Here is a 25,349-nt window from a genome sequence, read left to right on the forward strand (position 1 = left end):
AGACGACCACCACTGAACAAGACACACAAGCTGAAACGTCAAGACTGGGCCAAGAAATATCTCAAGACTGATTTTTCTAAGGTTTTATGGACTGATGAAATGAGAGTGAGTCTTGATGGGCCAGATGGATGGGCCCGTGGCTGGATTGGTAAAGGGCAGAGAGCTCCAGTCCGACTCAGACGCCAGCAAGGTGGAGGTGGAGTACTGGTTTGGGCTGGTATCATCAAAGATGACCTTGTGGGGCCTTTTCGGGTTGAGGATGGAGTCAAGCTCAACTCCCAGTCCTACTGCCAGTTCCTGGAAGACACCTTCTTCAAGCAGTGGTACAGGAAGAAGTCTGCATCCTTCAAGAAAAACATGATTTTCATGCAGGACAATGCTCCATCACACGCGTCCAAGTACTCCACAGCGTGGCTGGCAAGAAAGGGTATAAAAGAAGGAAATCTAATGACATGGCCTCCTTGTTCACCTGATCTGAACCCCATTGAGAACCTGTGGTCCATCATCAAATGTGAGATTTACAAGGAGGGAAAACAGTACACCTCTCTGAACAGTGTCTGGGAGGCTGTGGTTGCTGCTGCACACAATGTTGATGGTGAACAGATCAAAACACTGACGGAATCCATGGATGGCAGGCTTTTGAGTGTCCTTGCAAAGAAAGGTGGCTATATTGGTCACTGATTTGTTTTTGTTTTGTTTTTGAATGTCAGAAATGTATATTTGTGAATGTTGAGATGTTATATTGGTTTCACTGGTAATGATAAATAATTGAAATGGGTATATATATTTTTTTGTTAAGTTGCCTAATAATTATGCACAGTGATAGTCACCTGCACACACAGATATCCCCCTAACATAGCTAAAACTAAAAACAAACTAAAAACTACTTCCAAAAATATTCTGTTTTGATATTAATGAGTTTTTTGGGTTCATTGAGAACATGGTTGTTGTTCAATAATAAAATTAATCCTCAAAAATACAACTTGCCTAATAATTCTGCACTCCCTGTACATAAAACAGCCAGCACTCCACTCTAATATGCAATGCTCTTTATAAATCTCAAATCATAAGCCAATGCGTTTCGACCCTGCCACCGGCTTTTCTCACTGCATCAGTGAAACAACAGAGAAAAACATTAACGTTTATTAACATGTCATAGAAACAAACAAAGTACAATACTAGAGATAAATAAATTACTATATTTGAAAACAGAAAGAAGGATGCAATGTTAATAGGTTGCCAGTACGGGACTTAATCTTGTCCTTTTACAATAGATAAAGTACATAAACAATATGCTATTACATAACTGATTTATGATGTTCATTTTATGAACCTTGCACTCAAAGTATAAGACTTTTGCCATTTATTGACACTGATTAATCAAAATACCCTCATATGGGCTACATCCATCAATTGTGAGGTCCACTTCTATATCCTATCCATAGTTAAGTCTTGTACAATGTTAAGGAGCTGTTTTTGTCAACATACCATGTTACTTATTGGGCCTAATCATTGTTTGAAACATTTTGTAACATCATACAGACAAAAAAAGTACATGTGGACTATTCAATTAAGCAGTTTTTTACCTTCAAATCATTTTGTGCATTGGGCCTAAGTTACAAGTCTTATAAAAGTTCCCCAATTGGGGTACTCGAGAAGCCTTTACGTCCATTTCCAGCCAATATAACTGCCTTTTCTGCAAGCAAAGCCCCAGTGGGCACATTACACAACGCCCACACTGTCGTAGCACAAACCTTCACACATTCATAATGTCTTCTACATTGAACTTATAATAAAAAAATATTATGAAAACATCTCAATATCCATTCCTCATCATTTTAGCAAAGGTATTTAGTCCAAGGACAAGTAGCTCTATGTTCCCTAGTATACCTTCAATACAAGTACCAAGGAATAATATCATCATGTGCTGTGCAGTGCTTGTTTCATTTCCATGAGGCATTTGAGAAACAACTCTGGGGCCCCCTCATATTAGATTATTGAAAGATTTAGGACATGGGCGCAGAGGCCCCATGTCTTGTAATGGTGGCCACAATATTTCTGTTTGAATTGTGCCCAGCCTACCAAGCGCTCAGTACCAGTCCTGCAGGACCGAGATGGTCGACTGGAATTAAAATCCTTCCCAGCCAATCTGATTGCTTTATTTTTTAATTTGTGGTACCGCAGGACTGCTGTGGTACTTCTGCTGGACCAACCATCCACATATCAGAAAAAGCACATTTTCTAAGTGAAGATTAAGCATCCTGCCAAATTTGATGCAATTCTGTTCAACTCTTTTTTCAGTATCCCTTCCCAAAATCCCTAAGGTAATTTTCTATGGTAAAATAAAATTTTAGGACCCCCCCCCCCTCATTTTTCTTGAGGCCTGCTGGACAGATCACTTCAAAACATTCCAGGAAGATTTTGAGGTGGATGAGCTATTCTTTTTTAATGTTTTGTGAAGATTCAGTAGAAGGTGCCAAAGTTATTATCAAAACAAAAAACAAGGTTCCTATGGAAACTCTGACCTAACTACAACTACACAATGGCGAGCGCCACCGTGTAATTTATGTTTATTGTGGGTTACTCCTGATTGTGGTTGGATCTGGCAGAGCGCATGCTATTCCTGTGCTGTACAAAATTAAACTGTCAACTTTATTTATGTACTCTGGAGGTGTTTTGCAAGGTGCAACTTTATTTTTACCAGTGACCTGATCAATCAATCTATATCTGTCTGTCTGCCTGCCTGCCGGTCCGTCCGTCCATCCATCCATCCATCCATCTATCTTATCGATCTACAACTAGGGCTTCCCCAGTGTACTAACTGTGGTCTTCCAAATGCCATAAGAGTTAAGAGTCACAGATAACATCATTGTTTACATCACTAGTTAGTTCACATATGACGTTGCAAATTTGTTATTACTTATGCCCCTTTCACATTCAACAAATTTACATGATAATGTTACATACAAGTTTTAGATGTGAGTTGGTATGCAGTGTGCACTATATATAAAAAATCTCTTTGAAGATACATACCCGTTGTCTTCCTGATGCAACTCAAATATGTGGCAAGCAGCATATGGAGGAAGCTGGTCATTGAAAACATTGAGCGCTATCTGGAGAGCTAATAGGGTTGTGTCGTGCTGTAGAAGTAGAAAGGGATACAAATTCAATTTGTAGACTTGGAGGATGCTTATTGTGACATGGAGCCACTCTATGCACACATGTCCTCTTCCCTGATCGTGGTTCACATCTCTGGAGGCCGTCTATCCACGCCATAACAGGTTGAGCCTAACTGCTACATTCAACCTTGTTTGCATTTTAGATGTTTATTTTCAACTTATATTCTAAACCTTTATGAAAATAATAATTGTACAGTAAAGAGTATATCAAATATAGATTTTGTTAATGCTCTACCAAACCACATGATGAGCACACACTATAGAGAGGAATATATCTTAGGTAAAGACGGAATTCAAATATCAAACAGTGAAGTTATTCAAGCTGAGAGAAGTAGAAGTACCATGCCGATACATTGAGCATCTCAAACAGAATTAGGGGTACTTCAAATTTGCCTCAGAACATGTTTTAAGAAAAGATGGGTCCAGCTGTGTAAATCAGTTGTGATCGGGCGAAGGTGTTGATTGTGAAAGCTCTTAACTTGTGGTATTTATAAGAAATCACCATCTTTTGCATGGTACACCTCCTATTGTTTCCTATCTGTATTTGGCAGCTGTAGAACTCTGTGCACCTCATCCCTGCTAACCATTAGTTGTAAAGATTCCCTTTTTAGCATGGGTAAACTGGTATACTTCTCAATGCCATATTTACCATACCAATAAGTCCCTACTATATGGTACATGGGGTACCCAGGGCATTCAAGTTAAATTCCATTAGTGGACTGCAACAATTTGACATGTCAAAATAAACCCATTTGCAGGTCAAAACCTTCCTTTCAATTGTTGAAATGTCAACACTATGTAGGCGTTATAGCCCATAAGGCAGGGTGCATGGTATTTCTAAATAGGATATGTAGAAGGTTAATGTCAAACATATCCTTACAGTGACTGGCACCTGAAATCTACTTTCACTGTTGCAAAGCAGGCTGTTCCACAGAGAAACACTGGAGTGCACTATTAAAATTTTATAATGCTATTGTTGGGTAGGAAGCAGCTTGAAACCTCATTCCAGGACATATTGTAATATCTGTTAGAAAACCAATTACATTTTTATTTCAATTTTGTAATAAATATTAAGGAAAATGTATTTTTTTTTAGAAAATGACCTATTTTCTGCCTACTAAGGATAATTTACATTATCCTCCAGATGCAGCCGTCTGAGTGCTCAAGCCCTGAATCAGGTATGAAGACTGCTCCCAGAGCAGAGGCAAAGACCTGAGTGTGGGGAGCTATCTTTTATTCCTCTGGCAGAATGACCGTTTGGTCTGTGCTCAGGAACTTAATTTACTTCAAAAGTCCTCCTCTGTCAGAAGCAGATGTCAGAAGACACCTAGGCAGGCCCTTCTTTTGTTCCCTCACTGAAGTAGGCACCAATCCCAGTGAACTATCCCCAGAACCGGTTTAGAGTGACCACAGAGGAAGAGTTGGTCATTTTGCTGACCACACCTCTAGGGAATATAATATAAACCACAGAGGGTAACCCTGCAAAACCCAAGAGGGGCTGGGTAGAAATTAATGTCAACAGACTACATTGCCCACTCTTGGATCAACTCTAACACGAAGAAAACATTAGTATGTACATGCAGCATCATAAGACAAAATATAGATAAACTTCTTCTATTTACATACAGAATTGAATTGCAGATACACATCCAAATACCCCTATCAAAAAAATATTAAAGAAGGACAGAAAAAGTGTCAAAAGAACAAGTGCTCGTGTTCAAGAAGAAAGAGAAAAAAGTCAATCTCACACCTAACCAAATAAAATCTGGATTTGTAGGACAGCCTGTTGGTTCAACTTTTAACACATTGAATCTTCTAGTATAATTGTAGGAGTATTAAATCCTCAATATAGTCCTTCTTGTATCCTAAAAACAAAATACACATCCAGGCTCAAAACATCATCGTCAACGTTTCGACCCCCTCTGGCTCTAGGGCTAATTCCGGGCTCACATACGGGTCTTCATCAGGACTAAAAAGATAGGGGACCACTAAAAAATGATCCAAACAAAAATAATTAATCTAAATGTGCCATTGATTCAAAAATTATAATGCTGCTGTACAACTATATACAATCATACTTAGACTTATTATAATTCCATTCTTAGGGCCACAATCCTCTTCAGTTGAGTTTCACAACGCCTCATATCTAAAACATACTACCAATAACTCTATAGCAAAAGCAATTTTTATATATATTATTCAATGTATTTGCATACCATGACAAATCTCTTACCCCAATTATTTTTATTTGGATGTGTATATGCAGTTCAATTGTGTATGTAAATAAAAGAAGTTTATCTATATTTTGTCTTATGATGCTGCATGTACATATTCATGTTTTCTTCGTGTTAGAGTTGGTCCAAGAGTAGGCAATGTAGTCTGTTGACACACACCTCTAGGGAGGGCACACAGGCTCTGCACTTGGCGAAAATGGTTTCGCAATCTTGAATTTAGGGATAGATGGGCACTGTGGGATTGTTTGCAGTAAGGCGTGCAGGAGACGCTGCAATAGTGTGTAGAGTAACTCTTAGGAACTTTGCTTAGAGAGGAGACAAGAGTAGCTTCTGCCCACAAGCTGGTGCCAGGCATAAATGTGGGCTTGCCAGTACCCTCCTTGGAATACAACTAGAACTGAGGAAGATCAGAAAGACTGAACCTGCATCCTAAAACTTGAGACCTGTTCAAGCTACAGGGACACACAAGCTACAAGAGGCCTTACCAGCAACTGACCAATTCCAACTTGATTAGGACTACACCCTACTGTGAACCTCTATCGTAGTTAGTCCTGACCCTCATGCACTGTTCCTGAGGTCCTAGAAACCTGGACTGTGTCTGGATGATCTTCTACTACTCCTGAAAACCTTGGATATAAAATGTTTTTGGCTCTACAGACCTCTGGAGGACCAGGACAAATCCGCATTTTCATCTGCTTTTTCCCAACATCAAATCTTCATTGGCAAGTTGGCGCAGAGATGGTATCCATCCTCATTGAGCCCTCTTTGGCTACAGCCTGCATCCTAGCCCCACTGGAGGCATCCAAGCTCCCTCCAAAAAGTGACTAAATAAGAACAAAGAAATCTTGACCGGGTGCAAACTTTGAAAGTATCTGGCCAGGTAGGGGAGTTTTCCTGGGCTCAAAATTCGAATTTCTCCTGCTCTGAGCTTTTCCTCCAAAAACAACGCCTTCAAGGACACCTCATCCAATGGCTATGAGGCCTCATTTGTGTTGAAGTTTTTTGACTTCCATTTTTTAGACTAAGGTCTTCATTACGAGTCTGGCAGTCACTAGACCGCCAGACTCATGGATGAGTGCCTCATCACAACCCTGGCGGAACCGCCAGCTACACCGGGGTTGGAGATCCCGTGGTCTGGAGGTGGTGGCAGTCCTAATCCGTCTTGGGGATTATGACACCCTTCTCCGACAGCGGTTTCATGGTGGTACCACCGCCATGAAAATGCAGGTGGAGAACGGGTGCAGAGGGCCCCAGGGAGGCTCCTGCACTGCCCATGCACTTGACATGGGCAGTGCAAGGGCCCCCCTTACCAGCACCCTGCGCTCTACAGCATTGCCGCTGGCTTGATTATGAGCCGGAGACAATGCTGTAGGCTGTTTCCCGCAAGACCAGCGGGCAGAAACTCAGGCATCCGCCCACTGACCTAGCAGGAAACTTTTAATGGGGCCGACGGGGAGGTAGCCAGTAACTCAGAATGAGCTCCTAACTCTCAAAGTAAAATCTCATAACAGATTGAACCTGGTTTCTCTGTCCAAACCACGTTTCATCTCTGTCAGCCTCAAATTGGAACTAGGTCCCGATCTACCATAACCTGATGACCATGGTTGCCACTTAACAGTTTTTGGCACAATTTTCAATTTAAACTTTGAAAAATGCTATCACCAGTTCTCCTTTTTGATTTTTTTCATGTCGTTGTCATTGTATTAATTACAATTAATTTATTCTATTTTTTTTAAGTTGGATTCAGAGTTTTGATGTGTTGTGATTGAACTTTATTTCTGCTTTGGTACTGCATACATAATTTACACACTGTCTCCAACTTGAGCCTGGCTGCTCTCTCCCATAGCTACCAGGGGATTGAGCTCAGGTTAATTTAGTGACTTTGTGGCTCACCCTGGCAAGGAGTGTGCCTTTTATGTAAGGGAAGTAGTCGCCCCCCCTTTACTAATACCTCAATTTCTTAGATATGTTTTAGTCAGTTTGATGCTGCTAAGGGATGAATTATAACACATTGGCTTGAAGATAGCTTGTAACTAGGGCAAAACCTTCTTAGGTCAAACTATTGTATTTTTGCATCTCTATGAACATTACTGCTGTAAGAATGTTTATATTCATCTGAGTCAGAGGGTTCTGTAGTTGTTTATACTGTCAGGGTCTTTGTGGCTGCATCATACTTTTCTACTGGAATAAACCTTTAACTACAATCCAACCAATGGAGTCTGATCTGTGGCACACAGATTGTTTTAGTGGAAACGAGGGACTGGCGATCAAAACTAAAGAACTCATCTGTAGCTTTTCCTTTTGTGGATTAGTGATTGTGAATACTATAGACAGTGATGCCAATCTCTTTGTACAGATTGATCTTGTTATGAAGTATTTATTACAAGAAAATATTACAGCCTAAAACCAAAACCTTAAAGCTGAAATTCATCTAAAACTTGTAATTAGATTAGCAATTAGATTGACTGTAATGTCATACTCACAATCCAACTGCATGAACTGACTCTCATTGCTGCTCAATAATGCAGAACCAAAAGTGCTTTATTTCCAAGTGTGAAATAATAACGCACATCACCCCTGGTGAATCAAATGTTCAAAGTGAGCTGTGAACGATGCAATGAAAGCCGAACCAGTAAATGTGATTCACCACGATCAATCACGACTAGATTCGTCTGCCCTGTGGTTGTGGAGTCTGTTTCTGTGGTGGACTTTGGGATATGTCATGAAAATAGTGAAAGGACTAATGAAATCTGGCCTTGTGCTACACAGAACACAGTAATAAAAATGACTATTTTTTGCATACACTAAACAACAACAGTGGCTATGTTTTTTTTTTTTAAATAACAAATTTGAATTGTTTTTCAGCCTCAGAACAGTTCAGCATACAGAGTATAAATCAAGTAGGTCTACATATATAACAAAATTGTGATCAAGCGATCTACTTTCCAGACCTACATATGTGTCTGAGCATTTTTATAATATTTAACATTGATGATGAACAACAAAACCCTATCCCTCTCTGCCCTCCTCACTCCGCTTCCGTCATTTAATTATAGGAGTTAAGCAATATGGGTCGCAGTTAACAATGAGCTTCTCGGGAATACATCTCCTTGAAGGGAGGGCCGACGTATGTAATCTTCTTAAGAACAAGACCTTGCAAGACCTATGCAGGAAAGGTGAGGATGAAAGCTCTTTAGGTCAAAATATGTTTAACAAAACAAAAGGATGATGGACTGAGAGTTGAAACTTTTCAAACACTCACCCCCAGTCACAGATCTGGGTTTAATCCATTGTTCTTTTGTTCACCATGCCACCCCAGTTTGGACCCAGCCATATGCAAATAAGTCTTGACCCGAACTGCCAGGCCAGGTCCTCCCTGGACCGGAAACAAGCATCCTAGGACCGGTTTCAGGGTATCACCCTTCATCAGCCAGGCTAGCTTGAATCCAGTGGCAAAGTGAGCAAGAGACCCACGTCTGGGCATACCCTTCAATAACAAACAACAACCCTACCCAAAACACGGTCCAGCATGGACAACTGTGTTCGACCAATGCAACTAATACAATAACACTGTATAAACATGAAGGTAGCAAGGCTTTCGCTAGTGGGGTGCCGTGGCTCATATGCCAAGCTATATATCTGCACTGCAAACATAACACATAATAAAGGTCCGGACCCAGGTGTCATCAGTAATTAGTTACTCACATAAGAATCCCCAACTTCAAGCTGATAATACAAGGATATCACACGCAGATGGTAAAGTGCAAATGTAATGACGGTTGATAACCACAAGGCCATCAGAGAGGAATCAGTGTGGCGATCCAGGCTACAGTGCGGTGGGATGGACGTACCCTCCAGCATCGTTCACGGGATCCCTGAAGTGGAGACGAGCAACGATAAGGGCAGCCCTTTGTATTTTCATAATTCATTAGCGGTCTGTGGCGTAACAGTGGGAACAATGCTACACTGCCCTCAGTTTCAGATCCGCCAGCTATGGATGACTCCGTGCTGGACCTAGCAAGTTGGATGGCCTCCAGCTGACTTTTACACGGCTGCCGTGGGGACGGGCTTCCTCCACCTCTGTTGGCGGTGTCCTGTTTACGGTGGGCACGCCGATTTCGATGGTCCGAGTTCTGTGATGTAAACTCCTGTTGTTGGTCACTCCGTGTACCCTGAAAGTTTTGATCTAGCCATTCTCTGGCTACCATTGGAGAATCAAAGAAATGAGAGCGTTGTTCACATATAACTTTCAACTTCCCTGGAAAGATGAATGCATATACAAGGTGGTGTGCTCTGGGGTGTTTCTTAACTTCTTGGAAGGTGACGCTGTACTAAGATCGTGTAATCTGGATAAAGAGATACTCTGGAGCCATCAACCGCGATCGGCATCCGTGCCCACGCAGCCCAGAGTAACATGTCTCTGTAGTTCAGTAATTTCACCATTACTGGCTGCGGCGGGCCCCTGTGATGGGTCTCTTGGCCCGCACACAGTGCACCGGGTCTACTGTGAATTGGGCGGACAGGCCATCAGGCACCACCTTCGACTGTAGCCAGGTGTAATGAGTGCGGTGATCTCGCTCAGTGACCTTTGGGATGCCCACTATACAGATTCCTGTGCGCTCTGCCTTCAGCATCCTCGGCTCGGTCTCGTAGTTGTCTGCACAGTTGTTTCAACATTGAGTCATGTTCTGCTTGCGCCGGTGCTACGGTGGCCAATATTTGCTTTGTCTATTTGACTCTGTCCTCCAATTTGAGCTGGTCATCTTTCAGCAGATTGAGGTCTGTAGTGCTAGCACCAAGTCTCTGTTCTCTCTGCTCTGGAGTCACGGATTTCCTGTAAAATAAGATCTAGCTTGTGCCCTGATGTCTCTGCCCTCATTGAGGAACACATTCATATAGCGTGGAGGCAATCGAGTCCTCTAAGGGTGGGAAGCGCTGCTGCTCATATTCCTCCAACCTAGGAGGCTTGGTTTTGTTGCACTCCATCTCGATGATGAACTGTCCCTGTAAGGTCAGGGGCCCCCTCATTGCTCCAGATGTTTACCCCCTAACATTTTGTATAGGACCAGCTCCTAGCAGCGTATGACAGTTCCCAGTGCATTCGTCGTCCCTTCAGGGTGTGATCGGATTGAGCCAGCCATAACTTGGGTTGGGCTCTCTAGGGCAGGCAGATCCGGTAGATTCTGGGATTCCACTGCTTGCTACAGGTCTCCGCCCCTTCTAACGTCTCGTTTCTATGACTGATCGGGTGCTAGCTTCCAGGCTGTTCAGTCCCTCTTGTCCCTAGACGTGGCCACTGGTTTCTGCTGCCGGGCCACCCCGTGAATCAGCACATTATAACCTGCTATAAGTCTCTGTACCGCAGCGCAACCCCACACGTCCCACCACCGTAGCGCCATCTCTCAGCAAACCCCGCGCGCTCACCTCTGCTGCTTTTTGACTCAGATTCAGTTTGCTGTCTTGATTTCTTCTGCATCACTGGGTCATATTCAGGCTCCCCCACAGCCCCTGCTGCAACCTCAGTGGGCCGTGCCAGGCAGCAGACCCTCTGCCAGGCCTCAGTTAGAGTTCCATTCCAGCCATCAGAGTTAGCGCCAGGCCCTCCTCCAGGCATTTGGGGCAGGCAGCCGCCGCCACCCCCAGGCGATACAACAGGCCTTAGCACACCGCGCATAGAGACCCACGCCACTCAGCGGGCCTCCCGCGCGCTAGACCCGTCCACACGGGCCCCCGCAGGTGTGCGGGCACTGCTTTCCTCCAGCGTTTCGAGGCAGTTGGGCACCATGCCTGGCTTCCACTAGGCCCGGCCTCCCCCGTCAGTTACCAATCCGCATCAGACATCCCGATCCCCCACGGGTCGCTCGGCGGTAGGAGGAAGCAAGTATTTGGCGGGAGGCCTCGCCACAGGCCGCCGCTGCCCACTGCCTTCACCGTGCAGGTACCGCCACTCCTCAATCTGGGCGCTGCCTCTTGCCTAGAACCTCTCTGGCTCTCTACGGTGTGCACTGTGGCATCTCTGCAATGTTGGGGACGGATCACGGGTAGATTTTACGACCCAGGTCCAGAGCCACTGAATTAGGTGTCCGCCATTTGGACGCTTGGCCACACCCCGTCACAGTGGCTATGTTAATGTAGGAAATTGGGTTGTTGGTTGACTGGGGTATGACTCCAATTAGCTGAGCCAGAGAAATTGAGTTTTAAAGTTTTTAAAGAAAATAGTGCCAAAAGGCATAGTGCACCAACTGTGGATATCTGGTTGCACCATTTAGGCCGACCACAATGGAGCGCAAGCTGGATTAAGGGACCCAGTTAGGCCCACTAAATAAAGGTACCATCAATCCTGGTTTGCCGAGATTTGTGTGGATCCGCATTGAAGCTGCGTTGCGCAGCTGAGGTGATGCATCGGTTCCGGGGTGTGGGGAGGCCTTGGTGCAAGGTTCTGTTGTATCAACATTGAGGACCCCATCGATGGGGGCTTGCAGTCCGGAGTCAGGGAAGTGTTTCGCAGTCTGGTAGATGCATCGGTTCTAAGGAGCTGCAATGCAGAGTTTGTCATTGAGGCTGCCGTTCAGGAGTTATGCGAGGGCCTGCGCTGGGGATGTGTCACGCAGCAGCAGTTCTAAAGGTGATACAAGTTGCCTCAGCGATGGAAGTCTTTGCGATATGTCCAGTCCACGCTGTGATGGCAATGCATCAGTTCTACTCAGGTTTGCACCACGCAGCAGAGGAGATGCTTCTGTTCTGCTGGATCTGCAGTCTGGCAGAGCAACTTAGGCCCAAATTCAAGGGTCCAGGACTGGGATGGCACCACTTGGCTGGGCAGACTCACAGATGGCAGAGTCTAGGTGTAGTTGCAAGGTGGTTGGAAGCGTCTTATGTCCCTGAGGCTTCAGACAGGGAGGCCAGCCAACTAGCCCTAGGAGTCACTCTGGGTTCTAGGATCAAATGATGCAGGTCCACTCCTTCTCATCCAGGCAAGAAGGCAGCAGGTCAGCACAGTACAGTGTACTGAAGTGGCGGTGTCTAAGGCCCATCTTTTAAACCCTGGTGTTTGTGTCCCGGAAGTTGGGAAAAGCTTCTAGACACCTTCTAGACAGACAGTGGTGTTAAAGTGCAAGGAATTCCCTGCCTTCCCTGCCCTAGCTTCAAGCTGGCTGGGGAGAAAATGCAGGGTTGTGTGGAGGCAGGACACAGCCTATTCAGGTGTAAGTGAGGCTGGCTCCAGTTCCTCCCTCCTATCCTGCCAGCGATGGCCCATCTGGTCACACCTCTGCTCCCACTGTGTGTGGGTGTCTAGGAGGAATACACAAATTCCAACTGCCAACTATACCCAGTCATGTGACCAGAGACAGGCTGCAGGCACCAATTCGCTAAGTCAAGAAAATGCCAACTTCCTAAAAGGGGCATTTTCAGAATTGCAATTTAAAATCCAACTTCACCATAAGTTAGGATTTTAAATTGTGAGTCCAGAGATATCAAAATGAACCCTTATCAAGAGTTATTCCCCTATCAGAACATGTCAAACCTAAATGTACATGTCCTACCGTTTAAATACATTTCATCCTGCCCTTTGGGCCATCCAGTGCCTTCACTAGGGGTGACTTATATGTGTCAAAAGCGAAGATTTGGGCCTGGCCAGAGGTTTATTTTGTCAGGTCAAAGTGACAGTTTAACTCTGCAAACAAGTTCTACAATGGCAGGCCTGAAACATGTTTAAGTGGCTACTTAGGTGGGTGTCACAACCAGTGCCGCCGACCCACTAGCAGCATTCAATTTACATGCCCTGGGCACAGGCATTACCACTTTCCAAGGGACTTATAAGTAAATTAAATATGCCACTTGGGGATGAGCCAATACTACCATGTTTAGAGGAGAGAGCACAATCACTTTAGCACTGGCTTTAGGGCCAACAGAGTTGGGTGTTAAAGATAACTGGCTTAGGGTCAGTTTGAGAAGAGCTATTCTGATTGTATTCACTGCTCTTGTGAGATCCAATTGTTAACTGACTATGGATTATTTACTGGCAGATAATCCATCTCCACATTTCTTATTAGTTGCTGAAAAATTTAATAAAGCTGCCAGGGATCTGATCAATGAGAGTCGGAGACCTGTAAGGAGCCCTTGCCCAGGTTGGTTTGACAACTCATGCAGAGCTGCCAATAAAAGGTTGCTCCTGGCACTTAGTTGCAACCCGAGGAATAAGGCTAATGTGGCAGCTGCTAGACTTGAATATAAGGAGAATTTTAGAAATAGGAAGTCAGTGATCAAGATGGAAATGTCGAGAATCTAGTTGGGGGATATGAAAGAAAAATACTAAGAAATGTTGGGATATTGTGAACAAATGAAACCTTAGCAATGTAACCACACAGGGGTTAGGGTCCAATATTACCCCCGAACTTTGGCCAGAACACTTCAGGCAGATCTACTCCTATAGGGATAATATGGGGAATGATGAGAGGGCCGACACTCCCCACTTTCTCCTACAAATTAGATTTTAACTTGAAGAAGTGGTAATGACCATCAAGGGCAGTCCATCTAATAAGGCACCTGGTCCTGACAGGGTACAGATGGACCTCTACAAAGAAAATATTCCCCTGTGGGCACCCATTATTACTAATGTTCTCAATGCCACGGTCTCCTAGAAAATAGCTGCTTCATGATAGACGGCCTAGATAGTACCTGTTTTTAAGAAAGGCAACAGGATAGATTCCCCATGTTATAGACCTATTTTACTGTTGGACTTGATGGTCAAGACCGTGGGGCACTTATTTTACACACAATTGAGGGTTGGACCCAAGAAATAAATAGTCTCAGTTTTGTGCACTATGGGTTCCGGGAAGGGCTGGGAACATAACAGCAGTATTTAAATTTACATCTCTTAATAGAGATATATACGATTGCTAAAAAGGGATCACTATGCCTTGCTTTTATGGACCTTAGCCATGCCTTTGACTGAGTGAATCACTCTAAACATACATATCTTACATAAACTAGGTCTGCCGCACCTGATAGTTGAATGTTTACAGGTGTTGCATAAAGGGGTCAGGGCATCAGTCAGATATGGTTTGGAGGGGGATTTCCTTGAATCTTTTAATCTTTTTAGGTGTGTTTGACAGGGATGTTTTAGCTCCTATTTTATTTCTTCTGCACATTAATGTGCTGTCCCCTCATTTGGTGTCACAAGAGAAGAATCTCCCGAAAGTAAAAACTCAGTATGTGTCAGTTCTCCTATATGCAGATGGCACGGTCCTTCTTTCGCAAACACCTAACGGACTGTGGAGTTTTAGTGAAGCTTTTGTTAAATATTTGTATTATTTAGCTCTTGAAGTTAACATATACAAAAGTGACTACATGGTGTGTGGTAGACCTCAGTGTAAAATGGGGTCTATGGTGAAAAAAGGACAAACTATCAGGCGAGTGAATGAGTTCTCCAATCTATAGGTAACTTTTGACTCTAGCGGTAGTTGGCTGTGTGCTTAGCGAAGTGCTGTCATAGTTTAATACTTCCATGGGGGCTGTATTTGGGCTGGCATCTAGAGTTGGTTATAAACGGATCCTGCCCTTACTGAAGGTGTATGAAGTTATGTGTTTACATATCATAACTTATGGGGTTACCAGGACAGCCCTAGTTCAGAACAGGAAGAGAAATGTTTTTAGAGACGATTGCTTGGGGTTGGTCCCGGTAGCCTCCATTTCCTTTTACACGAAGAATTGGGCATGGGTTTTGTAGAAGATCACATCAAGCTTGCCCCACTTCTTCTCTGGATTGCGGTGTGGGTGAACGCACACGCTAAATTCAATAGGGAGATTATGGCCCTCATTACGACTTTGGCGGTATTTTTGTAAGATCACCAAAGCTACGGGTGCCGGAAGACCGCCAGGGCTGGTGGTCTTAAGACCGCCCTATTACGACTGATTTCTGAATTCCGCCTGAAATCGAGGTAAGTGGATCGTCCGACAGGAGAGGGGTGTGTGTCTGTGTGTGTGAATGTCGTGAATGCGGGGGGAGGGGTTTGTGGGTGCGTGTCTGCATGTGTGAGTGATTGTGGACGGAGTGAGGGGTGTGTGTGAGTGTTTGTGGATGGGGCGGGTGTGAGTGGGGTGAATGCGTGTGTGAACGATTGAATGCGATTGAGCGGATGGAAGGGGTGAGTGCGTGTATGCGGTGCAGGGGGGAGGGGTGTGTGAATATATGTATGCACTGGTGAGAGGGGTGTGTGAATGTATGTATGTGCTGGGTAGAAGGGGGAGTGAATCCGTGCCGTGAGTTCAGTGTTTGTGTGTATATATACATATATATTAGTGTGAATGGGGCTGTATGACGCTAGTGCGTGGGCGAGTGTTTATGTGTGAGAGTATGTGGGTGCAGGTGTGCAGGTATGTGGGCGTGTGTGCTAGAGTATCCTTGCCACAGGAATGTTTATTCCTGTCGCCAGGATGCAAGACCGCCAACTTTTTCTGGTTCTGCGACCGCCAGAAAACTGCTGGCAGTCTCCCACGTGGTAATACCGCCAGCGGTATTACGGCATCCGTTGTGCTGGACGTCCTCACCTCCAGCCTGGCGGACCGCTGAAAAGAGGTGGGACAGACAGAGTATCAGCGGTTTGGCTTCAGCCAAACCACAAACTCGTAATTTGGCGGTCTTCATCGCCAGCTCGTCTGATTGCTTGCCATTTGAATTGTGGCATAAAACCCCATGGGTAAGGTATATTGAGAGCACTACGGCCGGAGTTGTTTTTCTCCTCATTCGCTGAGTAAAACGGAGGCAAGCCTAGCTAACAAGGAATATTTGAGATGTGCATCTGCTGCTAGAGAGGCGAGGGAACTAGAGAAACTTTCAATCAGTGTTTACATAATGTTTAAGACATGCAGGGAACTGAACTCTATCTCTCACTGGTCAGTAATGTCTGGGAAAGATCACTTTTGTCCAGGTTTTGGCTAAGCTCTATCATATGCAATTTCTGTTTCCCTTTGGGTCAGTTTGATACAAAACCTATCCATGTATGTCCTTGTGATGGCACCTCCCTTCAGACATGTATGCACTTTACTCTCTTCTGTAAGTACTTTGAGCCTTTTAGACATAGATTTTTATGACCAATTTTGAAAGTTCAGGGCTTTCGATAGTGTATGCCAGCATTTTATTATCTATGTAAGTTGCCTGACCCTGACGTATGTTTATCTGTGAAGGCCTTTTTCAAAAATGCAAAAAGTTGGCGTAATGCTGTGATTTTTTAAGTACTATCACATGTATTTTTTATTTTTTTATGTTGATGTTTTATCCTGTATCCTATTGTGTGTTTTATTTGATGATTGTTCTTTTATGATTATTTATTAATAATCAAATAAAGGTGAACTAACCGACGGGTTAGCAGTGGTAAAGTGTGCACAGTCCTAATACCGGCATAATGAGGTCAGAAAAAGTGGGGGAGGAAGGCAAAAAGTTGGGTATAGGCCACCATATGGCTGACAGGTCTAAAAGTTTATTATTTTAATTTGTTGCTTATTGTAATTGTCAATTAACAAAAAAATATCAAAATCAACAGCGCTGACTACTTTGTTTTATACTAAATTGTCACTGACACACTAACTACAAACATTAAAGTTGTAACTGACACCAATGACTAATTATTTTAATTCCTTATTTATCACACAGGTGTTACCATACTTATCACAGACTGTAGAGTTATTTTCCTAAGGGTCAAAATTTACACTAATGACTACTTTTATTATTTATCACACTGATCCTGCATGCAAATATTCAACATTGTTGCATTGCTAATTTTAAGACATTTTGGGTCTATTATCAATTACATTATTGGTGTGTTATACAAATGAGGGTATTGTAGCACCTACAACATTCCTGCAATTCTTGGAGAGACAGTAATATAATGAAAGGATTAGTGACAGGCATTACAAACCTATTTAGAAGCTATTTATGAGCAAGGATTTGTGGCACAAATGAAGTTAGCTTTACTAAAACATAATTTGGGTGTGGAAGGAAGAAAGCTTATCAAAAATGTACCCATGCTATCTCAGATAGAGGATGCTGATATGGAGTTGCAAGAGAATGATGACTATGAGAAGGCCTTGAGAGTTTTAGAGGAGAATTATGGAAAAAAATAAAATAAAATGTGGTGATAGAACGTCATAAGTTGTTTTTTCCAGCATTCAGATGTCAAGGGCATACATTTAACATTCTGTGGGACATTGACATTTGTTAACTTCTACTTCTGGATTTAAAAATTGCAGGAAGAAATTGTAAGAGACCAACTAGTAAATCGGACATCAAATTTAAAAATTCAAGAGTTTGAGCATGAAAAAAAAATATGTGACTGTTGTTAAGAGAATTAAAAGCATGTAGTCTTAAAAGTATTTAAACCCAGATATACTGTAGAAAACCAATATGTTGGTGTGTTCAAGGAATCATCTAAAGATATAAGTGCTGTGCCCAGTATGAAAATGGCAATCAAAGTCATACATTTGCTGACACTTCTGATTCAAAAAACAAGGTACAGTGCATTAGATGTGAGAGTTAGAAACACGTAGGGTCTGATTTGAAGTTTAGTGGAAGGGGTTATTCTGTCACAAACATGACGGATAGCCCATCCGCCGTATGAAAATTCCATTACTCCATATAGAACTTGTAATATCGCAGACAGGATATCCGTCATGTTTGTGACTGAGAAACCCCTTAGCCAAACTCTAAATCAGGCCCATAGTGTTTTCTAATGGTTGTGCTGCAACTGGACATTATTCATGTGTCTGCCGAAAGTTCTGATTTTAAACTTAAAAACAAAAGTGTGCAATTAGTGGAATAAGATAGTAGTGAGAGTCATGAAGTCTTGGTTGTGAGAGTCAATTTGACTATATTCTATTTGGAGGTGTACGAATGAGTGTGTTGCCAGTGCAACTGTATACACCCCCCAAGTGTACTGTTTCAATCAATGGTGTGGAAGTAAACATGTGGGCAGATTTATTATTCCATACAGCAGCAGTCAGGATGTGTACTCCGAAGCAATGCACAAGTTAATCCTGCAGGGAAATGTTGAATCCAAGTACTGAGTTAGTTTGAATTGGAATTAAGTTGCAAAGGCAGGGAAATTGTTGTAGTGGTTTATGTAGTTCAAAAGGTAAAATGTTATTGGGAAGGAGAGAGCAGAGGGGCTTAGGAATCCACCTGGTCCTAAGAATCCTGAACAGGTAGTAGTTTTAGAAATTTTGGATGTGGAACAATGGAAATCAGAGTTTTTTAAGTGTTCCAACTGGGTTTAGTTAAAATGGAGAAGTTTTTCACACTGTATTAGTTTGAAGAAAGGCTCACTGCCCAAATGTACAAAGTCAGGTCACTACATTTAACTTTAAAAGATTTGCTTAAGAATGAGTTGAAGTTGTTGTACGAGGCGGGTGTGGTTGACCCAATAGAGTCATCAGACTGATAATCTCAATAGTTGTGGCTCAGAAGTCCAATGGAAAAATGTGTATGTGTGCTGACCTACTAAATTTGAATTAATGCATTTGGGTGGACCCGCACTCGCTCCCTGACATGAGTAAAATGATGAGTACTTTGGCAAGGGGGAAGTTGTTTTCTACTTTAGATTTGTCTAGTGCATATCGTCAGACAGAACCTCAGGTGCCAGAGGGGCCGTTTAGGTATAAGAGCATGCTGTTTGGATTGGTCTCTGCATGAGCGTTTTTTCAGCGCATTATGCAAAGGGTATTATCAGTAATGAATAGAGATATGGTTTTTAAAGATGATATTCTAGTGAGTGGTAGAGACACTTTTAAGCCTGATTGTGTTCTGAAGGAGGCATTCGAAAGGTTGAATAGTTTGGAATTAATAATAGATGCTGAAATTTGGAGTTCCTGAAGTGAAATATCTTGTTGACATAATCAATGGTGAAGGCATTAAATCAAAATTGAAGCATTTAAGGGTTACTGAAGATACTCCCAGCCAAACAAGCAAGGACCAGTTGAGGTCATTTTTGCCTCTTGTCAAATATTACAGCACATTTGTAGATCAATGTAGTAAAAAATAACAAAATAGGTGAGATTTGAATGGTTGGAGAATTGTGAAGACATTTTTGGACATAAGGAGAAGTACTGCACACACTGATGTAATTAGATCAAGGTCATGGGAGAGTACTGAAATTTGCAACCAGGACGCTGAAAAATTCAGAGGCTTGCCTGTGGAGGATTCAACAGTGTTGGACATATTTCTGTGGCATAAAGTTTAAACTATAGACAACAAAACTGTATTGGACATTTTTACAACAAAGGAAGAAGAGAGGGCTACACTTCGCATACCAAAGTGTCTTTTTCAGGTTGCAAGAATTCACATTTGCAGTTGAGAAATTGCAAGGCATAAGAAACATAAGTGCTGATTGTTCATCAAGGTTCTTATAGACAGAAGGAAGAGAGAGGAGAGCAACCTTCAAAATACCTCACTACAGTAACATATATACACACCAAATTCTGTAGGTTGATCTGCAGGGACTTCTAAATATGTCTGCTTGTATATCACAAGGATCTCATGAAATTGGAAGAGAACACCTCAACCACATATTTTGTGGCATGCTTCATTATCCGCATCCTAAATGAAGTTCACAGCAGGTTGACATCTATGAAGACTAAAGCTAGAATTTGGGGAGGTGTGTGAGAGAGTGTTTGGAATACATGCAGAGTGACAAATCATTGAGAGAGTGACAGTCAAGGAGTCCCTTATTGTACCTCTTAGATTTTCTGGCAGACCTTGGCAAAAGGATGCTGTGGATATCTGTCGACTTTTTGGGTACAGAGGGTTGGGGAGCAAGTTTTCAATAGTACTGATGAACTATTATTTAAAAAGGCCAGAGGTAAGAGTTGTGGATGATTTAAATGCTGAAATAATTATTTTGTTTTTAGGGACATGTTCATTAGAGAACGGATCCCAGAAGATATAGTCACAGATAATGATTCCCAGTTTGTGTCTGCAAAAATGAAGGAGTTATTATTTGTTCCGGGCAATAAACATTGCTTGCCGCCGTTGTATCATTGGAAGGAGCACATCGAAAGGAGAACAGTCTAGTTGGAAGGTTTAATCACGTTATGGGAGGTTGCTTACAGATGTCTGTGAGAAATGCAATAAATTTGAAGGCACAACTAAAAAAGTGCTTTGGAACTACTGCTCTAAATTTCAAACACCTTTTTGTGTTATTGCTGGAAAGGAAATTGAACATGGATATTTCACTGGGATGGATGACAAAATATGCTCAGAATAATAGTGTAATTTATTGAAATGTGTAGAGATGAGGCAAAAATATTATTGTGAAAGACCCAACAGCTGAATTCTTGCGATCAAGGTTGGCGACTATGTGAGTGTCAGAGTGGGTGGTATTTTATCAATCAATCATTCAAAGTTTTCTGAGATCAAAGATACAAAACCTGTGGTAGGTTATACTGTGCTTCTGGAAATGGAGAAAAGTGGAATATTCAGAGATTAGCTTATTTCAAAGTTTCCTTGAAAAGCAAAAAGAATTGAGGAAACAGCCCATCCAAAGTGGTTACAGAAATATGTTGCATGGCTTCTTATATTATTCATTCAATATGTTATTAGTGTTTAAGTAGTGTTCATTCTACCAGTATTTTAATATCATTCTTGATATGTACTTGTCTGTTTTTTCAGTAAATATTTCTTATTTGGTTTACTTTTAAAGAGAGATAGATGTATTGTACTCCTGTGTCTTTTAGAATTGAACATTCTTACACCTGTAAGAATGTTTAGCTTTATCAGGGTTGGAAGGTTCAGGTGGTGGTTATTCTGTTGGTGGCTATATTGTACTTTCCTACTGGAATGAATGTTTAACTATACATCAGCCTGTGGAGTCTCATCAGTTGGACACAGACCATTTTACAAACCTCTTCAGAGTGACGGATAAGGACTCATATCCAGGCGGTCTAATACGTTAAGCTCAGTGACCACAACAGTGCTTGATCAATGGACTCTCTGCATCTCACAGCATCATTACAATTCTTCAGCAGGTGGGGCAAATGGGGGCTGAAGATGGATGTTGGATCTCACATCTCCCATTTTACTGTTGGGGTAGTGATAATAGCTGACGTCTCAGAGGCTGAAATTGCTGTGATTGTCCTGTCATCTTATTACCCTCTGGAGATTGGAGGAGTGATGGGACAATCAGAGATCAGACAGCCTCTACCAGGGAAGAGTGACCTGAGAAGGGGAGTTAGCCAACTTTGGCCTACTTGTTTGTTTGAACTGATTCTCTATTGCAGCCTCTCTGATTTCCTTTCACCCCTAGGACCACCATGGGCTCGAAGTTCTTGGATTTTGTTTTTCTGAAGCAGTGACTTGGTGAGGTATGATTAAAAAGGGCTGAGTTAAATATTTTGAATGTATTACAGTAGTTTTGAGGTGATGGTTTTTGCTGCACTGTGTTTTCTTTGTGATGGATATTGCCAATAAAAATATTATTTAAAACTAAACTTTTTGAAAATTGCAATAGCGATCTAGTTAAAAGACATGACTTATTAATATAACTTGAGTGCACTGCACCAAGCTCAGCCTTCCATTCATTTCCTTTTCATTCATTCATTTGTGTGTCTAAATAGAATGCTCATCCTAAAGTCCTTTGTATTTGCAGAGGTTGAAAACACTAGTTACATCACAACATTGTTGTGCATCAAAATGTGCTCTTCTTAGCACCTACAATACTTAGCTTTATGACATTTCTGTTGGTATTGCCTTTGGAAAACACGAACAGTCAATTTGTGCAAGCATTCAGATCCCCAAACAGCATAATGGTTAATGATATCCTTGAACAAGATGATCACATTTTTGTTGATTCAATATTGCATATGACTGCAATGAACATGACTGTCAAACATTTTCATGTGGCTAAATTCTTACGAGGGAGAAAAAAAAAACAGAAATCTGCAGGTACAATTTCTAAGTCCGGAGCAACAGAATCAGGTTCTATTGAGATTTATATCTACAGGTGGAACCTTTCAGCTGGGGAAAATAAGCTAGTAGCAGTGCCGGCTGCCGCCGATCAAGGGTTGTGAGGCGAGGGGGTTAACAAATAATATATTTTTTTTAAACGTACCTGCCTGCCACTCCTGGCCGCCTCCGTTGCTCCTCTTTTCCCTGCAGTCACTGGGGCACAGGCTCCCAATCCGGATGCTGCTCTCATGTTAAAGCAAGCGTGAGAGCAGCACTGGGATTTGCCAGAGCGGGCTGCTTTGACACTTGCTCAGGCACAGGAAGCCTGTGCCATTTCTCCATCCCGGCTGTGTAACACAGCTGGGTTGGAGAAATGTAAGTATGCATGTCGGTTTGGCCAACCTAAGATGGCTGGCCAAACCGACATGGACACTTTACAGTGCCCACCCCTCCTCCTCGGCTTGGCCCCACCCGGCCTAGACATGCTGTCAGACAGTGACAAATAAATGATAATAAAATTATTTTATTATCATTTTATTTGTCACTGCCTGTCTGACCAGGGGGGTGACGCTTCTCCACCATTACGGAGGAGCCACCCCTAGCTAGTAGGGTATATTTTCCATTGCAGAACATTAGAGACAGGATGGGTGCCTGGAACACCACCAAAGCAGGAACTTTTGGGCTGATACTATTTTGATTCGCAAATCAGGGATGCGCAATTTGCGCACTGACTGGTTTGCAGATGGAAATGCAAATCACAATTTGTACATTCGCCTAGGAGTGTAAAAACAGGATTTCTTAAAGCACTCTGTAGGCATTAAATTGACCAGTGCTGTTTTTAACAAAAGGTTTCCTGTTTGGGACCACATTGGGGAGTGCTGCAGTGGTCCTAGGGACCACTGCCTACTTTGAGGACACCGTCATTTTTTCCAAACAGGAATATGTACCATGGGCACTACTTCCCTACTTGCAAAGTGTTGGTATCTAACAAATGGTTTGCGACCGTAATTGAAGTGACAAACCATTGATAATTTTCTATCTGAATCGTAGATTGAAGGGGGATGCCTCTTTCATGCCCTCTCCTATTTGTAATTCGGACATGGTCACAAAAGCCCTTATGTGAGTCGAAAATGCTTCTCCAACTCATTCAGGGCTTAAGTAAGTAGTAAAAAGGTACTTTACAGTTGCACAATCTATTATTTTGTGAATTTCAGCAAAAACGTGTGCATCACTTTACAAACATTTTGTAAGATGATATTCAACCTGTAAAACGTAAATAAATATACTCTACATAAAGGGTTAGCATATATGTCTTTATATGGTGGGAAAGGTAATGAAATACTCCCAGAATTACGGAAGTTCAAGAAAAGAACTTTTTTCTTGCAGAAAAAAGACCCAAAAAGTTTGATATGTGTATTCATAAATCTGATTATACTTATATGAGCAATTGTACAGAGCAGAAGTACTCCATGAAATCTACAAGTTCTAGTTATTTCCTTCAGTTTCTTGTAGACATTTGCAATGCCCTATAATTCACTCAAATTGTTGGCATAGATTTGTGACTTTTAAAATAAAATTTCTAAATCACCCCGATAGTCAACTTATACTTACGGCTGAATAGATGATCATTTTCCTCTTGGTGGGTGTTGTGACAAAATCTGTGAAATTTTTCAAAATGGCATCCACAAGGCGTCCTGGAACAAGAGAAGAGAAGAAAATGATCAGGCAGGATCCGTGTACAACTTGTGTGCAAATTGCACACTGACTTTGAGGGTTTTCTCTGCACATTTTTTCCAGGTATAACGTGGTGTAACAAAGTCAGCATTCTGAGTAATGCACCTCAGAATGGAGCAAAGCATGCAGTATTACTGAGTTACCCCTAATTCGACCTGCAGAACTCTTAATGATGTGTTAAAAGTGCACCATGTAAAACAAATAAAAATGGCTTCAGTAATATACTGTAAGCTATTACTGCATTGTTTTACTGGGGCCCTCCGAAAAGGCACCCTTGTTCCTTTGCACAAACCTGTGCAAACTATAGAAGAGCAGCTTTCTATTTCAGACTTATTTAAATTACTAACATATAATTTTAGGGCGACAATTATACAGTATTTGGTGGATTTTGTAGTACATGGTTTTTACACTTACAATTGGCCTTTATTCTGCATACTTCCAACTAAGATTTTGTTTTGAAGGAGAGTTTTTATAATTAAATGAAATTGCAAAATGATAGACAACACTCAGAGCATTGACAACATGCACTGACTATTTTACCAAATGAAAGTTTACATTTTCAAAACATATTTTTCAGCTATGTTATTTCAAGAAAATAAACTCTTTCACCAATATAGGAAGGCAATAAAGGATTGATATTCTGATCTGATATTGAGTCAGTTATAAAACGCAGATGACAATCACCTTCAGTGTCAGTCATATTTGGCATGCCTACTCATTCCTTATCTGTAGACCTCCGGATGCACCTATCCAGTTTCATACATTTTAAAATAAAGGGCGCAACAGAAGGGGAGCTCAAAAGAAAGAAAAACCCAAGACAGCCTATTTATTATTATGGTCCAGTATACTTCGCTTTTACAAATAGTGCACTGCAACTTTAACTTCTTTTTTGTTAAGAAAAATGAATCGGAATGCGGTGCTCAGAGAACTAGATATGGAATAAGAGGGATATAAAATTAAAATTCTGCTACCGAATGTCACCTCCTGCATCCCTAGTCTGATTCAACACATCATTTTAGATTCCTTGATGAAAATTGAATTTTTTTACACCTGTCAGGAATCCACAGCTGGATTTCTCAGAGGCAAAAATGGTTTTACTGCAGCAGATTTCTTTGTCATGAGTGTGTACAATTTGTATCAAGGGCGGCCCCTTTGTTATGACGGAGGAGCATCTACCCACTGCTGAAAGGCACCAGAAAAATAAAATGATAATAAAACTATTTTAATATTTTATTTTTCACTTCTCCTCGGCCAGTTTGCTGAGTG

At 42.0% G+C, this 25,349-nt stretch overlaps 1 protein-coding gene across 2 annotated transcripts in view; it reads right to left on the minus strand.

The window, feature by feature from the left end:
* Positions 1-25,349, minus strand: part of LOC138262134 (prostatic acid phosphatase-like) — a 257,511-nt gene that overhangs the window by 14,629 nt on the left and 217,533 nt on the right. For both annotated transcript variants that reach the window (XM_069211912.1, XM_069211913.1), the window contains 2 exons: positions 23,961-24,043; positions 3,034-3,140 (listed from right to left, as the gene is read on the minus strand). In XM_069211912.1, the coding sequence (XP_069068013.1) occupies positions 3,034-3,140; positions 23,961-24,043 (190 nt within the window). The remainder of the gene's footprint in view (positions 1-3,033; positions 3,141-23,960; positions 24,044-25,349) is intronic.

Source organism: Pleurodeles waltl, chromosome 10 (genome assembly GCF_031143425.1).
Source record: "Pleurodeles waltl isolate 20211129_DDA chromosome 10, aPleWal1.hap1.20221129, whole genome shotgun sequence".
Taxonomy (NCBI): Eukaryota; Metazoa; Chordata; class Amphibia; order Caudata; family Salamandridae; genus Pleurodeles; species Pleurodeles waltl.